This window comes from Equus caballus, chromosome 16 (assembly GCF_041296265.1).
Source record: "Equus caballus isolate H_3958 breed thoroughbred chromosome 16, TB-T2T, whole genome shotgun sequence".
Lineage (NCBI taxonomy): Eukaryota > Metazoa > Chordata > Mammalia > Perissodactyla > Equidae > Equus > Equus caballus.
In genome coordinates, this window is record NC_091699.1 from 34,766,818 (window position 1) to 34,783,750 (window position 16,933).

General features: G+C 45.4%; 1 protein-coding gene across 40 annotated transcripts in view; it reads left to right on the forward strand.

Moving 5' to 3' along the window:
• Positions 1-6,871: 6,871 nt before the first annotated feature.
• MAGI1 (membrane associated guanylate kinase, WW and PDZ domain containing 1) overlaps positions 6,872-16,933 on the forward strand; it is a 597,491-nt gene continuing 587,429 nt past the window's right edge. For 33 of the 40 annotated variants that reach the window (XM_023621184.2, XM_023621196.2, XM_023621186.2 and 30 more), the window contains exon 1: positions 6,894-7,829. In XM_023621184.2, coding sequence (XP_023476952.2) covers positions 7,520-7,829 — 310 coding nt within the window. In that variant the 5' untranslated portion in view covers positions 6,894-7,519. Of the gene's footprint in view, positions 7,830-16,933 lie in introns of all 40 variants that reach the window. The other 7 variants (XM_023621197.2, XM_070238656.1, XM_070238659.1 and 4 more) reach the window with 2 other exon arrangements.

Below are 16,933 nucleotides of genomic sequence, written 5' to 3' on the forward strand. Positions count from 1 at the left end.
AATTCAGCAGTTCTCTGCTGCATGTAAAATCCTTGGGGTACCCGAAGCCAGGCATGCTGAATTTCTCAGCCAGGAATGTCAGAAATGTTCAGGATAGAAAGACTCCAAATTTGGGCACTGACTCTCTGGGGCTTGTTGCTCGTAACCACTCTGGGTTTGGCTAAGCCTCCCCTCACCTGGGCAACAGTCCATAAAAATGAGTTTAAAATTCTAGGAACGTGCTAAATCTGGAAAGTGAATAATACATTTTCTGGGTTCTCATTCATCTGGTCACAAGATTTTATGGGGAACAATTTTCCAAAGATGGCACAGTTCAAGGAGCAAGGTTGCTCAGATTCCAGATTGCTTCCTTATCCTGAGTCATTTTCCAAAACCCTAACTAGCGTTTGCTGGATCAGCTTTGTGGCAAGACAGAGTTGTGCTTTATGGCACCACATATTCACACTGTGGGCGACTGTAACCATCTGGGAACTCTATGAATGGCTCTATAAAACACACCTTTGAGTACCATAATGTGATCATAAAACTGGACTTCATCTTTCACTTCTTAAAATACTATTAAAATAAATTAGAGGGCGAGGAGGCAAGAAGTTCTCCTAATAATGGCACCTTAATTTCTGAAACCACGCTTACAAATTACATTCCTCTGTAATGAGATGTCCTCCAGGATCACCCTGGGTTCCCTGTCAGGGAACTTACCAAATACTATTGGACTGGTTTGTTTTCTTGTCTGAGTCTCCAACTAGGAGGTAAACTTCCTCTGGCAAAGAAAAAAAAAAGTGTGACTTTTAGTCAGTACTATGAGTACCTACTAGGCATTGACAAAATAAGCATTTAATCAACATTCGTTGAACGTACAAATGAATGAAAACAATCTACCAACTGTCACGTGTCATCTTAGAATATTAAATCTCCTTTTCAGTTTGGCGTCAGAGAAACTTAAGACTCATTTCAGAACATTTGAAATTGATGTTATGTAGTTTAACAAACCATGTGAATTAAACAAGTATAAGTCTTGACTGGCTTCCTTTGTAAAGGGTTCCATCCTGCACTGTTGCCAGCTTCAGGATATCTTCAAAACATCTGCCAAAATGTGGGTAACCACTGCAGCTTTGACTAAAATCAAACTCCCACTCCATTTGAATTCTTGGAACTTTTAGTCAACTGTAGAAAAGGGAGACCATGATAAGAACCTGCAGAGAAACCCTCCTAGGTAGCTTTCCCTGCGTAGACCAAGTCCACACACCCTCTGCCAGGCTTCATCAGGCAGCTGAGGATGTTTGTGACGCACTTGCGTTTATTGTCAAAGCCACTGAAAAGTAGGCAGCAATTGAAACTGAAAGCTTTAATATAGACTGAAATTTCTCTGATTGCTTTTCCCATCTGTTACTGAAAATCTCCTTTCTTCTGGGGTTGCTAAACCTGGATGATGTAAGCTGCTTGTGGCTCTTTCCTGGCTGTCTGGAGAAGGCCAATCTGTATGTAGTAGGAGAGGATGAAGGCAATAGAGGAAAGCAGAACCAAGAGATGGAGAGAGAGGAAGCTGAGGGCATCGCTTGAGCCTGCTCATCTAGCCATGCTGAAAACTAGTCTCACCTCTGGTCTTGCCAGAAATGTAGGATAATAATTTCCTTTTTTTGCTTAAACTAGTTCAACTGGCAACAAAAACATCCTAATACAAATAATTACTTTAGTCCCCTTCAGAATCCTAAATGATCATGAATAGGGCATTGGTTAAACACATTTTGGAATATTTAAAGAATGGAATATTGTTGAGCCATTGAAAGTGACAAATATAGGTGTATGATTACAAATAGGAAATTGATAATATATTGGTGAGTGAAAAAGGATAAAAAGGATTATCTTATTCCACAAATTAACTATAAATCCAAAATGAAAAGAGATAAAGAGAACTTAAGAGGGTAGACTGTGTGTGTGCATATCTGTATTGACCAAAGTCCAGGGGGAGATACACCCAAATGTAAGAAGTAGTTATCTCTTGGTAACAGAATTTTGAATGACTTAATTTAATGCTGCCTTTTTACTTATCTATTTTTTAAATTGTTCTGCAAAAACTTTTATTACTAGGGTATTTTTTAAAAATATGGGCATTCCACCCTATGTTTCAACGTGTACTTTCCTCCTCTCTCATTCAGTTTGTTTTGGTGCAGTAAATTGTTAAAGATACATAATAAGAAAGAAGAAATAGAGCAAACACTTTCAATAATAAAACCCTGTATTGTTTAAGCATCTATCATGTTCGGATTACTATGGTTTCATAGAGTTGGTAGGACATGGAATAAAAGAGATACAAATGTCTGTCATCAAGAAAATGCAAACATCCTGTTCTCAAGAAAATTAAAAATACCATCAGGCGTATTTTCAGTGGAATTATGCAAAATGACATGATAATTGTCGATACTTAGTGTTTTATACTGCTGAACCATTTGGAAATTTTAAGAGAGATTCCCATGATAAATTCTTGGGTTTCTCTTGGTTCTTCAGACCCAACATCAAATTTCAAATCTTTCAGTTACCAGTATTCATTTTTCTGTTGGAAGTGAACCAGAGCAATAGCAAGGATTTTAACTTTCTTCCTGGAGTTGCAGCTCTGGGGTCTTAAAATAATACTTCACAAGAGAGGTCTTGAAATGTCATCAGAATTAACATCGTATTTATTCTTGCCTAGGTGAAAGTACTAAAGGGAGGAATACTATGGTCAGAGAAAACCACCCATCCTCCTCCTTGTGAGGAAAAGAACAAGTTATCAAATGAATCACAAAAGTGCCTCTGGGAGATGAGTAGGAAAATGGCCCTCACTGCCATTTACTTTCTATCTCAACTAATGGCTTCAACCTCCCCGTTGGTCTTCTGCTCAGTTCTGTAACCGTTGGTTACCAGTCTGGAGTAGTTTACCTTATGGAATACAAAGTATTTATATATTGACATCTATAATATATGCCTCTTGATGGCATTCCTCAGAAATTAAGAAATAACCAATTTATGTGTCTTCCTTTTCCTCACAGCTGACCAACTTATTTCCCATCCTCACATTTTCGGTAAAATACCACTTCAGACTGCAATGATAAATTTCTTTAATCACAATGGGAAAGCTTCGGGAAGAAATGTATTTGGGAGAAAGAGAAGAAATGCACATTTTATACTTGTGTTTTTTTTCTTCCCTTTAGTGGAATGAGCTATAGGAAAATAGGATCTTAATTTGTGCAGAGTTTATTGTGTTATGGTTTACTTCTCATCAGAGCCTACAGTGTTTATTAAGAGTTCATTGTGCAAATGCTTATGCAATAACAGTATAAGGACATTTGGCACGTCACCTGTACCATAACCCACGGATCTCCAAACACTTTAGAAATGTTTGCAAATTAATCCTCTTTACATTCCAGTAAATCGTTCGATTGTCAGAGCCCACAGACAGGGAACAGGAGACTGGATTCCAGAGTGGAACACTGTATCCTTTCAGATGAAAGGGTAGAGAGAGGAGGGTGCTTAATTATTGTGCACACACTATGTGGCAGATTCAGGAGCCAAAAAAACAACATTGTTACCCAAATATGCTAAATGGCAGATGGCCACATCCTACACCCGCATAGCACAGTGGTTCTGAGCGTGGGCTTTGGGTCGTGCTTCTGGGTTCCCATCCAAGCTTTCTCACTTCCAAGCTCTTGAGCAAGTTTCTTTACTTCCCTGGCTTCACTTTCCTTGAATCTTGAATTGTAAAATCAAGGTCATTCACGTCAAATCAAGGTCATACGTACTTCACATGGTAGTTGTGATGATTAAATGAAGCATATAACTACCCTGACACACACGATAAGCCTCAAAACTAGGTATTTTATGGCATTATTTTCCCCAGTGGGATGCCTTGCCAAAGTCATAGCATAAGTGAGAGAAGCCATGACACTAGGATCCCACTTTACCTCTACTCGGGAAAAATCTCCTTCAAGATGAGGTAACTATAAGCTATTGCAGGGAAACAATCTATAAACACCTGGGTTCTAGGCAGCAAATCTGAGTAGACTTTGTGTCAAAGGTCACATATCACACAATTTAACATCACACTTAATCAATGCGTTCACGTATTCATTCAACAAGTGTGTATGGTGCACACTCCACCCAAAGCATGGGTTTAGGTGCAAAGGATTCAAAAGTTGGATAGGATAGATATGATTTCTGCCCTGAAGTTGCTTCCAGTCTGGAACACAGGAACTGGACCAGGTGAAACAGAGGAGACAGAAAGGGTCAGGGGAGGAGCAGAGAGTGAGAACATCCCAAACTTAGTGCCTGGAAATTGGTGGTCTTAGCTGCTTTGGAGGTTCCAATTATTGCTTTTATGTTCCTGGATTACAGTATGTCTCTCTATACTGCTCTCCATCCCGCCCTCTGTACCCTCAGGTATCCCTTTTTTTCTTGGGGCTGTTCAATATCTAAAGTCTGAAGTGTGCTACATTCCAAATTCTTTCCCCTCTCAGCTTCAGAGACACCTGGAATCAGGGAGTGGGGAGACGGTGTTGCTGCCATGGGAGGAATCACAAAACACTTGGTGTGGCCCAACCTCTGGACTCCTCCAGGTGGGAGTGAGAGTTGAGAGGGGAGCTGGCGAACCATTGATTCTAGGCAGGTGGGGGAATTCTTGACAAGCAATCAGACTACTAGGATATAGAGCGGGGAAACACTCAAGATTAAGTTTACTAGTGATTTGTAGGGGAATCCGTGACTCCATTCTAAGGTGGTATGCAAAAAATGTGCATTTTTGTGGGAAGATCATTCAGCAAATACTTGAGTATTAACTAGGTACCAGGCACTGTTCTAGGAACTGGGAATACATCAGTAAACCAAACTGCCAAAGTTCCCTGCCCTCGTGGAGCTTACATTCTACAGGAAGATGTGGACCACAGGTTTATTCTCCAAAAGGATCTGTGACATAAAAAATGCTCACGAATCAAGATGGTAGACCTGTGGTCCTCAACACTGGGTACCAGGACCACTTAAAGGGAACTTTAAAAAGGTAGATGATAACAGCCCCCCCCTGAAATTCTGATTGGCCGGATTTGTGTTGGCTTGAGAATAAAAGTTTTGAAGCTTCCATTCGTTTTGATCCAGTCAAGCTTGAAACACACTGATCACTTCTGAGAAAATAGGCTGGATATGATGTTTTCCTCCCCAAGAAGAACCAAAGAAAACTGGCCACTTCCTTCTTTCACAAACACTACAAGGCAACGAGATTTTCAGTTCTGGATATCCCAAGAGAGAAGCATCAACAGTCTTCTCTTGTTTTTATTAGCTTAGACTAGCAACCTACAAACAGCGCTTTAAAAATATTTAAATGTATGGCTATATATTTTAAGCTTTAGAAAGGTGAGAATGAATTATAATTATCATCATCATCTAACTTGAAACCCCAAATGATTTCCTAATGCTCTTTCTAAATACTACGACTACTAATAATCATGTAAGTTATTATATGCCACTTTACAAGGATTCATTTTACAAGCTGGGCACTTTACAAGTGTTCTCCCATGTAACACTCGCAAGAACCTTGTGAAGTATTGTTATATTCACTCACCAGGGGAGAAATCGAGGCTCTGTGGGGTCACGGAGCTTGCTCAAGGTCACACGAGAGTGGACCAGGGGGACTCTAAACCCCAGAGGCCAGCTCTTAACCCCCACTGCTGCGGCATGGCGTCCTTTCTGAGTCCCTTCCACTTACCTCCCTTATTTAGCACTTGGAATCTCTCCTGTGACCAAAGATGAACAAACAAGTTATAAATCACTAAGGAAAAGAAATTGCTTGAGAGACTACCGCCCAGGCCGATTTGGGGAGTATTTGGGGAGGGCAGCCTTCCCGATGCAGGATATTTTTTCGCTCCGCAGCCCCCGAGCTCGTTCCGCAACCTCGCCGGGACAGACACTTGCTCTACCCCAGCCCCGGGCCGGCGCCGGAGGTGTAGGCTCTCTCTACACCCACCCCCGGGTTGCGAATTCCGAGGTGGCTGCCGCGCCCACGCCCACGCCCCCGCGGGTGCAGATCCCAGACCCGGGGGTGATCCTTATCTCCTGGCCCCAGCGGGTCCCAAGGCTTCCTGGCTCAGCCAGGAACTGGAGCCCGGGACAGATGACTGGCTCCAGAAGTCTTTGCTGGAAGGGCAGTTAAAAAGCCAGATCCCTTTTGGGTTGAAGACCCGACCTCCCTCTAGCCTTTTGGTTTCTTTCCCTCGCCTATAGTTTTCCATGGTCCTAAAAAGTTGGCCCCAAAGTTTAAGGGTGAGGACATGTGTGTGTGGGAACGTGTGACGCTAATAGGGATCCCAGTTGGGGGGCCCAGGGGACCCCCACTGCCCCTCTCCCCAGGATCGTAGAGATACTGGCTGACCCGGTTCCAGGACCCGAACCGGCAGGCTCAGAGCAGGCGCGCGCCTCCGGGTCAGGCTCAGGGGTGTTAGAGGGGAATGTGGCGCGGAGCGGCGGACAAGCCGGGCTGGTGACCGACAGCGAGGCCAGCCACTGGCCGAGGGCGGTTAGGAGGCTTAGGCCGGCGTGAGTGCGTGCCTGTGTGCGTGAGTGTGAGCGCGAGAGTGAGTGTGCGAGCCTCCCCAACCCCCACCTGTTTGAAATGGTTTTAAAATGCCAACGCCAGATCGCCCGTGTATCAAAAGTTTCAAACAGTTGGAGTAAAACACGAGCGTGTTCCCCTATCCGCAAAGGGATTTGCAGAGGCGAGGACACTGAAAGAAAAGAGGGAGGAATAAAAGGGGTGTATGAAAGGGGGTAAGCTGCTTTCTCCTGACGGTCGGTTCTAGGACCCAACGGGAATCACATTGGAATCTCTCCCTTCGGGAAGGAGGGGTGGGGCGGGCCGGCCGGCAGGCGGCCGCGGGGCGCATGCGCGCGCGTCTCCTCTCGCCGGCCGCCGCGCTCGGCGGCGCGGAATAGAATGAACTGTAACAAAACAAGCCGAGCCTTTGTATCTGCTTAAAGGGGCCGCGGGCACTTCCCTCCCGTCCCCCTCCACCCCCGCTCCGCAACCGCGTCTCCAGGGCTCCCAGCAACTGGCTGGAAGGGCTTCCCTCACCCTCAGGAACAGCCCGCCAGCGAGGAAAGGCGAGCCAGGCGGGAGGCAAAGAGGACACCGCGTTTCTAAGAGGCAAGAAAGAAAGGAAGGAAGGAAAAAAATAACCCGAGCGGCGCAGAGTGGACTCTGGTCCCGGAGAGCACGGTCGGGCGCCGGAACGTGGACCTAGAGGCACCGGAATGCAAACAAAGCTCGCGGGCGCTTGTGCAGGGCTCGCGGGGAAGCCCAGAAAGTTTGTTTTATGATGGCTTGAGTGCGCGAGTGTGTGCAGGGGAGCGAGGCTGCCAAGTTTCTCTCTCCCGTTGCCTTATTTGAGGGGAGATGTCTCTCCCATGAACCAGCGGAGGCTTGGGGGCTTGTGCTGTGGGGGGCACCTGTCTCTCATTTTCTGATTATTTTTTGGGGGGGGGAGGAGGGGTGTAACTCATCATGTCGAAAGTGATCCAGAAGAAGAACCACTGGACTAGCAAGGTTCACGAATGCACCGTGAAGCGGGGACCCCAGGGCGAGCTTGGGGTGACGGTGCTCGGGGGCGCGGAGAACGGGGAGTTTCCGTATGTCGGAGCGGTGGCGGCGGCGGCGGCGGGGCTCCCCGGCGGCGGCGAGGGCCCGAGACTGGGCGAGGGGGAGCTGCTTCTGGAGGTGCAGGGGATCCGGGTGTCCGGCTTGCCCCGCTATGACGTGCTGGGAGTCATCGACAGCTGCAAGGAGGCCGTCACCTTCAAAGCCGTCAGACAAGGTAGGACGGGACGCGCCTCCGGGAGGCGCCCCCAGAAAAGGGGAGCGGCCTTTGGAGTGCCTCCCTCCACCCCATCTCGATTTCCCGCTTTCCTCCTCCGAGCGCAGCGAAGAGGGGAAGTTGAGGCCACGCGCCCTGTCATGGTGAAATACACAGAGTTGTTGCGAGGTTGTGGGTTGTTTGCCCACCTGCGTTGGGAAGAGGGGGTTGGGTTTGCGCAGGGAAGCGGGAGATGTTTCTCAGGCCTGGTTTGCCAACCTGTTATCTCAGCCACCAAGTGTAGCGCCGCTGCGCCTGGAGAAGAGTCGGGGGAACTGAGGCAGGGGCAGAGGTGGGCGCTCTGCTGGCTCCCTGGGGGAGTGGTGCAGCCAGGCGCAGCTGCTGCGTGCTTTTGCCACTTGTCTGTTTCCAGACCTGGAGAATGGGTATGAACGAGGAGAGGGGGTTTAGTTATAGAACCTCCTACACCAGAAAATCGGCTTCACCTTGCCCTGCTCCAGGTGGGTTGGGGCCTGACTGCCTGGTGGTTCCTAAGTCCTGCCGCCTGAAGATCTTGCATTCACCTTACAGCTGGATGACGCATGTGTCTCCACCTTGTGGCCCAGCCCCAGGCGTGGGGGGTGGGGAGAGAGGGGGTATTTCTCTCTTTAGCGCAAATCAAGCGCAAGTTTATGCCGCCACCACCATCACTCGCCATTATTGATAATGATAGCTGCTATTCTTGGTTAGCTTGCTGCGTGGCAGGCTCTGCGTAAAATGCTTTACTTGCGCTATCTTGTTCTGATTCGCAATCCTGAGAGCCAGTTGTTTTTATAGAGCCCATATTACAGATAGGGAAACTGGGACTGAGGTTGGTTGAGTTACTTGCCCAAGGTCACACAGATACCGAAAGTGAGGGTTTGAGCCCTTGCTGCAGAGCCTTAAGACTGAGGAGGAGGAGGTGGGGGGTGCCCCTGGGGGATTGGAGGGGCTGACTTGTGAGGAGGGAGTGGAAGCCAATTCCTCTCTCAGAAGCTTGTGGCGGGGTGATGACCTCTTTGGTGGCTGCTGGTGGTGAGGAGTCCCTTACATGTCAGTTTGGTGCAGGCGAGAGGCTGTCCTTATGTCAATCCAACAGAGAAGGACTCGATTCCATTAAAGGGATCACTTGTAGGACCAAGGGTTGTGATGCAGGTTCTCCCCCATGAAAGCCCCAGAGAAGGTGGCAAAGTTGAGCGTGGTGAAAAGTTCCCATATGTGCCTGCAGGCCCGGAAGGGCAGCAGCAGCTGGAGGAATGTGTCAAAGGAAAGGAGGGCTGGGCTAGGCTGAGCTGGTCCTCTCCTGGAAACAGGCTTGTTCTGGATGAAACAGAGGAGTGGGCAGGGGCAATAATTGGGCCTTTTGGTAGATTTGGGAGCAGAGGAGTTGACAGTTAAAGAAAGCTCCTTCCATTTATGTCCTCATCTTCCACTTGGACACCTCCTCCAAGAAGCCCTCCAGCATCCCGCCAGGATAAGCAAATCCTTCCTCCTCCTCCTAAATATGTACCTTGTAGCTTTTTACTTACTCTGAACAGTGAGTTAGGTCCATCCCCTCATTTCCATCCAAGGTGGTATACTCATTGTTGGGAGAGGCTGTGCCTCAATCATGGCACGTCCCCCCAGGCTGTGCTTTGTCCAACACCTTGCCTCACCTAAGAATGTCCTCATCTGTAAACTGGCTCTCCTGGGGGTAATAAATAAGCTAATAAATGGAAGGTGTGCAGAACAGAGCCTGGCACATGGTAAGTGCTCAATAAAGATGAACTATTATTGTTACGTTTAAACTGAATTTGAGCAGTTATTTATTTCTAAATCTAGCTTTTGGTGTTGGGAACCTGGGTTATAAATTTAATGCCAGTACCTGGATTATTAGGACTTGATAGAACTATAGAGAAAATACTGTGTCAAAGCGTTTGATAGGGTCATCTACAGTTCTCAGTTTAGGGGCATTTTGGAGAAAGGCCTGGAGGAAGGGCAGGTAGGGGTTCCTGCCTCTCTGGTGGGGAGTCTACTGGTGTCTAATGGGTCCTGTATGGGGGCTTGTTTTCACTTGCAAGATGCTGATGTGGCCGAACCACCTCCATCAGGGAGATCAGGGAGGCCTTGTCCCAGCTCTGCCTCATCATGGGGTTTAGGAAGGTTGGTCAGATAATCAGGTGAGTTTGGAATCAGATGCCTCTGGGTTTGAGGGAAACTGTAATGTCTCCAGATCTTCTCTCCCTTTCCCCAGAACCATTCTGTTTGCTGCACAGGAATGTTCATAGCAGGCGTGTGTGTGTAAATCTACCTGTTCTCCTTGTAATAGGATAGAATGAAGATGTGGATGGGGACACTCGAATGGCCTGGAATCCACTACAATCTGAACGCTACTATTTATGTAATAATTAACCAGGAGATTATCTCTTCTGACATCTTCATTACAGAAAGATGGCACTAGAAAGGATTTCACCAGTTTTCTGTTCCCTCTTTCACGTCGAGAATATGATTTAACTTATACGACAGAATTGCTCTTACTATGTCTTATTAGTGTGTTTTGATCCTGTTGGATAGGCTCATACTTGGTGCTTGGTAGAGGAAAATGTTACTTTTGTGTTGTCTTACCCTAAGCTAGCCACTCCCAGGGACATGGGTCACTCTGGGTGTTGTCTGTACGGAAATGTCACGGTCTTCTTGTGGGAGACAATTCTGCTGTTTCTATTTCACGGCAGCTCTCTGGAAAGTTGCACAGACCAAAATAGTCTGTAGCAAATGGTATTATATGAAGCAGGACTGGATTGTGATGGAATTAAGCTAAATGTATCTACCAGGTTGCAGTGGGTTCATTTTAAATGGAGAAGACAGTTTTTTGGTCACAAAGTGCCTAAAAAATTTACATATACGTATATTTGTTATTTTACATATATAATAAAGCATAAATATATACTTAAGTATATACCTGCCTATAGTAAAATGCACAGATCTTAAGTATACAGTTTGATGAGTTTTGACAAATGCACACGCTCGTGTTATCTTCATCTAAATCAAGATGTAGAACATTTCCGTACCCCAGAAATTTCCCTCATGTCCTCTTCCGGTCAGTTCCCCCCACCTCCTCCAAAGTCAGAGGCTGTTTGATTTCTTTTATGGTGGGTTAGTCTTGTCTATTACTGAAATTCACATAAATGAAATAATGCAGCATGTACTCCTTTGTGTCTGGGTTTTTTCACTCAAAATATTTTGGAGATGTCATATTGTTGTGTGTATCGTTCTTTTTTATTGTTGAGTAGTATTCCATTGTATACAAATACCAGTTTGTTTATATTTTTTGCTTGTCAGTGGACATTTGGACTGTTTATCATTTTTATTATGAACAAAGCTGCTATAATGTTCCAGTTGCTCCACCTCTTTGCCAGTCTTTGATCTTGTCTATCTTTTGGATTTTAGCCATTCTAGTGAATTAGATTGCTCTAAGATGTAGCTAGTACTGATTAAGCGCTTACTTTAGAATGTGCCAGGCCCTTGGATGACTAGAGCTTTATGGGCATGTTGTTCTTTATTCCTCACAGCTGGAGTCAGATATCAGAAACTGAGGTCCGGAGAATTTGGGTGGCTTTTCCAAGGGTCATACAAGTGGCAGAAGCAGAGCTGGACCTCAGCCATGTTGGATAACAAAACCCATACTCCTAATTCCTGGGACAGTGGGTCTCAAAGTAGGGTCCCCATACTGGTGGTGTCAGCCTCACCTGGGAACTGGTTAGACATGCAGATTCCCAGCCCTACTGATTCCGAAACTCAGCAGGTGGAGCCTGTGGGGTGAGCCCTCAGGTGATTCTGATGCATGCTCCTTTTGAGAACCACTGCCCTAGGGTATAAACTGACATTGAGAATCTGATGTCAAACGAGGCAGGTGACCTGGGTTCCAGAACAAGCTCTGCCAGCTAGTGCTGTCATCTTCGGCAAGTCATCCTCTTTGGGCCTAAATTTCTTCATGCCAAAAATAAGTGGATGTGCCTCTTCAGGTCCTTTGCACTCATAAAATGCTGCGATTCCATGAATAACCCAGACTCCAAGATTTTAAAATGGTGTGATTGTAGTTTCCCAAACTGGTAATATTATAGGTCATGCCTACATATTTTTGTAGGTGAATTTTGTGGTTTTGCAAATTACCCAGGAACTGAAACTATCCCTCTACTTTTTTATAGACAGAATGGAGACAATAAATAGGACGCAATTTAAAAACCACAACACCGCCTCCAGACCCTTCCGCTCACCGTAAAGAGGGAATTATGACCACATACAATTCAATATAGTTCTTTGTGCCCTTTTGTGTTTTGTTTTGATGTTGTGTGTTTATTTTGACCAGTTGGGATATATTACAACAGCTCTGTGACAAAATAATTCTGTTATCATTTTAAAACACAGCACCTTGTCGTTCTTGGTTTCCCGAGAGTTCTGTTTCAGGGTCTCTGGGTTTGCTTTTTCTTTCCCCCCAGGTGGTCACAAGATTGATTCCTCTCCTTAGTGTCTCTTCAGAGAGACGTTCACTGAGCGCCTCATCAAGTGGTGTTCTGCTAAAGCTTAACAACCGGCTCTGGCAGAGGGAAGACCCTGATTTTGTAGCATCGCTGGAGTTGGGAAGAGATGCATATAATCGGTTCTCCAGAGCCACTAAGAGCTGGTCCCAGCATGCCATTGACCCCATATAAGATAGCTCCCTGAGTTATGTGCCATCCCCTCATCCTGTTTTGTGTCTTCATAGCCTTGTCACAATTTCACATTGTCTTCTGTTTCTTCTTCTTCTTGTCTGTCTCCCCTCCCGCTAGAATGTAAGGTCCATGCAAGCAAGAAGCTTATCTCACTTGTTTGCCTCTCTGTTTCCCAGGGCCTAAAATAGTACCCAGCAAATCATAGGTGCTCACAAAAATTTGTTTGATGTGTGAATGGGTTTTCCATTGTCACTTCTTACTCAGAAGAAGTGCAGACTAGGCCGTCCACAACATCTTTCCCCCTTTTCTCCTTATTCGTCTTTTATTTCTTCTCATTTAGGATCCTAATATGTTCATTTTCTCATCACCGGATCTTCCAATCAGCTGATTTCCCTTGTCTAATAATTTATACTGAGCTATAAATAAATATATGACCGACAAGGCTTAATGAATTATTTTTGAGTATTTCTGCCTGTTGACTCTGACTAGACTTTCAGAAGTGAAATTTCAGATGTTTAACAGGCAGGATGATGAGGGACTTTTCTGTTTTCTGTTGATGTGAGACCTGCTCTATGTCACCATCCATAAGAATGACACTTTACCTCCGTTTTCTTGTAGAATTGTCCCTGTGTACAGTTTTCCCAGCCAACAGCAAATCAGATCTTTGCTACAGAAAACAGTCTGATTTTTGTCCTCTCCTGCTCTTAAATTGTGCTTTGTGTTTATATGTCTTTTTTTTCCCTTTAACTTAAACTTCCAAAAACCAATCTGTTTTTGTTCTTGGTGCCAAAAGACCACTCTCCAAAGGATATTTTTAGGTTACCCTATGGAATATTCCACAGCTTTTACAAAAAATAATGCAAGGACAGGCAACCCAACTTGTCCATTGTTTCCAGTGGCCACCCTTTGCTAATGGCTGTGTTATTTAAAAATAGATTAACTTGACCTTATGATGCAGCGGCATACAGTTGGCTCACTCCACGTGTTGGCATTCATTACCTAGCTAGTTTCGGATGGCAGAATTGATGATATCCACTGAGGGGAATTAAGTGGTTTATAAGAGAAAACATTCTGACATCTCCTTACCACAAGGGTTTACATGAAGGATGTTGCTTTATAAACGATGGTTATTTAATGCAAAACACTAGTGTCTGATGTTAGTGGTCCCTTCCTTGAGTTTGTATATATGTGTAACAGGATATACTGATTTTGTATACACTGAGAATAAAGGCTGTCAAATTCGTTAAGGGCTGACATTCACATCCTAAAAAAGTAGGTTACTGCGTTCCTGCCTGTCTTTATGCAGCTCATATGTGAGATCTATAACCTTGAAAAATCCCTAGTGAACACTGGAGCTTTGCTGTCCTGCACCCCTATGGATATCTGCATTGATATGGTATTAATTGTGAATTGTGGTGTTTCTACAGCTGAACCCCCGTGGACATCAAGGACACGCCTATCATATGGACTTCTGCTTTACAGTAAAGTGTCCTGTGGAGGGTCCAGTGTGTTCTGATGTCAACCTTTCTGGAGGCATCTAGCAAAATTAGAAGATGTCATTTGAACCCTGTCTTTCATGATTAAATAATAGTCTTCTCTTTTTATAGCCAAGCAATTCAAGAAGGGAGTAATCTGTTACTTATTATCATTTCTGGAGTCCCTATCTCAGAGTGAAAACTCAGGTCCTTACAGTGACTCACAAGGACCCCCATGATCTGGTTGGGACATTTCTTCTCTCTCCCCATCCGTGGCCTGCCACCTAGACATCGGGAAGGCTTGCTCCCTCATGACCTTCATGTCTTTCCCAAATGTCACCTTCTCAGTGACACCTCCTCTGATCACATTATTTAAAAGCATAACTCCACTGCCACTTGTCATTCCCTCTTCCCCTTCTCTGCTTTGTTTTACTCTGTGGTCTGTAGATCATTTCAAAATCAGTGAGTTCCTTGTTTTGTCTCTGCTTCTAGATAGAATATAAGCTCCAAGAGGGCAGGGATATGGTGTAGGACTATTCACTGCTCCATCCCCAGTACTGAGGACAGTGCTTGGTGCAAAACAGTTGCTGAAGTATTTGTTGAACATCCACTGTCCAAGTTAGAACTGGAATAAATCTCTCCCGAGCTCAGTTGCCTGTGAAAATTCTAGTATTTGAAATTGGAAGTGTAGGTACTAATGTGTGATAGATCACATTAAACTTGATAAGGTTTTGGGCCTTATCACCAGCGGCCTAGTGGTTAAGTTCAGGGCACTCCACTTCGGCAGCCCGGGTTCGGACTGCATCACTTATCTGTTAGTGGCTGTGCTGTGGCAGCAGCTCACATACAAAAAGAGGAAGATTGGCAGCGGATGTTAGCTGAGGGTGAATTTTCCTCAGCAAAAAGCAAAACAACTTGATAAGGTTTATAACATTTGCAGTCTATGACTGGGGCTAAACAGAGCTTAGCTGATTGACCTAGGAATATTCTTGAAGACAATGAGCATTGCTGGCCTGTTTCAATTGGTCTTTGTATTACGGGTTTGGGGCAGCACTGGGCTGAGTGTGTCAGGGAACATAGCAAACTCTGTCAGCCTCACGTGGACTGTGAGAGGTCGTTCTGGGCACTGTCAGCTGTGTGCGTAGACTTTTCTGTTACCATCTCCAGTGTTGTGAGACTGAGTTACATAAGAGAATTACATTCTCCTGGCTAAGGTGTCAACCCCACCATTATTGCCAGAGGAGGCATTTGTGTACGCCTTTAATGGGAGGCAGTTATGTTTTCCACAATAAGGCTAATCTTTTAGTCCATTGTGAAACAAGACTCGAAGCTCTCTTTTATGGACAGTGGCATCATGGTGCAATTAAAAGGCGATTATGCCCTGATTATGAGCCATGTTTCAAAATTATTCCCCTCTATGTGTTAGCAGGACTGCAGCGCTGTCCGTAAGATAATCCACAAATAGCGATTTATTGATGTGTTGCAGATTCACAGGTTTTGGGCTCAGGCTCGCCTGGATTAGCAGCCAGGCTTTTCAGCTTATTAGCTGGGTGAATCAGGGTAAGATACTTCACCTTTTAGTGCTACTGTTTCCCCTTCTGAAAATGGAGATAATGATGCCTACTTCCTGGGTTGATGGAGGAATAAAATGAGATTTGGTAAACCACAAGGCACAGGGCCTGGCATGTAGCGAGTGCTCAAAAATGTTGGCATCTGTTATTGTTTGAATGTTCCCCGTTTGAAAACACTGGAGAGAGAAGAATCTCTTGAGAGATGGAGATTGTGGTGCACAGTTCCCTGGAGAGCTTTTCAAGTCTAGAAGAAACTCTTCATTTTTCTGCATGATTCAGATGCTGCTTTTTTAAAACTCTGAGACTGGATTAGTGCAGACAAGTAAGAAGGAAACCTCTAGACTGCGTCGTGTGTCGGTGGAGGTCTGAGCTGCCTGAACTTCTCCCATGTTGGCACTGGTGATAAATTGATTCTAATGACTGTCATCAGGGCCCAGATTGCAGTAAGGCGCAGAGGGAGGACAAGTCCTCTCCCTGTTTCCTGGGGTCCTGGGCAGGCCACTACCAGCAAGGATGATCCTTGAGAACTGGACCCTGAGGTCCTCTGATCATCCTTGCACGATACCTGGGCTCCCACATCAGGAATGGCTGGGGAGGCTGGGGGGCTTGGCGGTATAACGGTTTGGAGTCAGACCGGTTGTGTTCAAATCCAGGCTCTGCCACTTTCCAGCTGAGTGACCATGGGCACGTCAACCTCCCAGAACCTTGGTTCTCCCAGTTGAAAATGGCAATAATATCCACCTCATAGGGTGTTTGTGAAGATGTAATGAGAAAATGTATGCAAACGCTTAGTGTTCTGCTTGGCACATAAATGCCACTTACTGAAATACCTGTATAAGCAGCTGCGATCATTTTCAGTTGAGAAATGGAGACCCATAGAGAGTTTCTCTGGAGCAGGGGTTCTCAACCAGGGGTGATTTTGCTCCCCAGGGGACCTTTGGCAATGCCTGGAAACATTTTTGGTTGTCACGACACAGGATTTGGGTGTGCTACTGGCATTTAGGGAATAGAGGCCAGGGATGCTGCTGAACATCCTACGATGCACAATACAGCCCCACAACAGAGCGTTTACGCAGCCCCAAATGGCAATAAGGCTGACATTGAGAAACTTTGCTTTAGGGTATAACTCTGTGGTTGAGACTGGGAATCAGAATTAGGAGTGATAAACTAATCATGACTGTTATTTATTGATCTTCTGATGTGTCACTGACACCCAGGTTAGGGGGTTACCTGGGTAGATGATGTCATTCTCATGTTAGCCCTGAGAAAATTAGCTGGAGAGGTCAAGTACTTTATCCTGGCCCCCAGGCGGCTGACACAGGTGAGATTCAAGCTCAGCTCTGCCTGGTTCC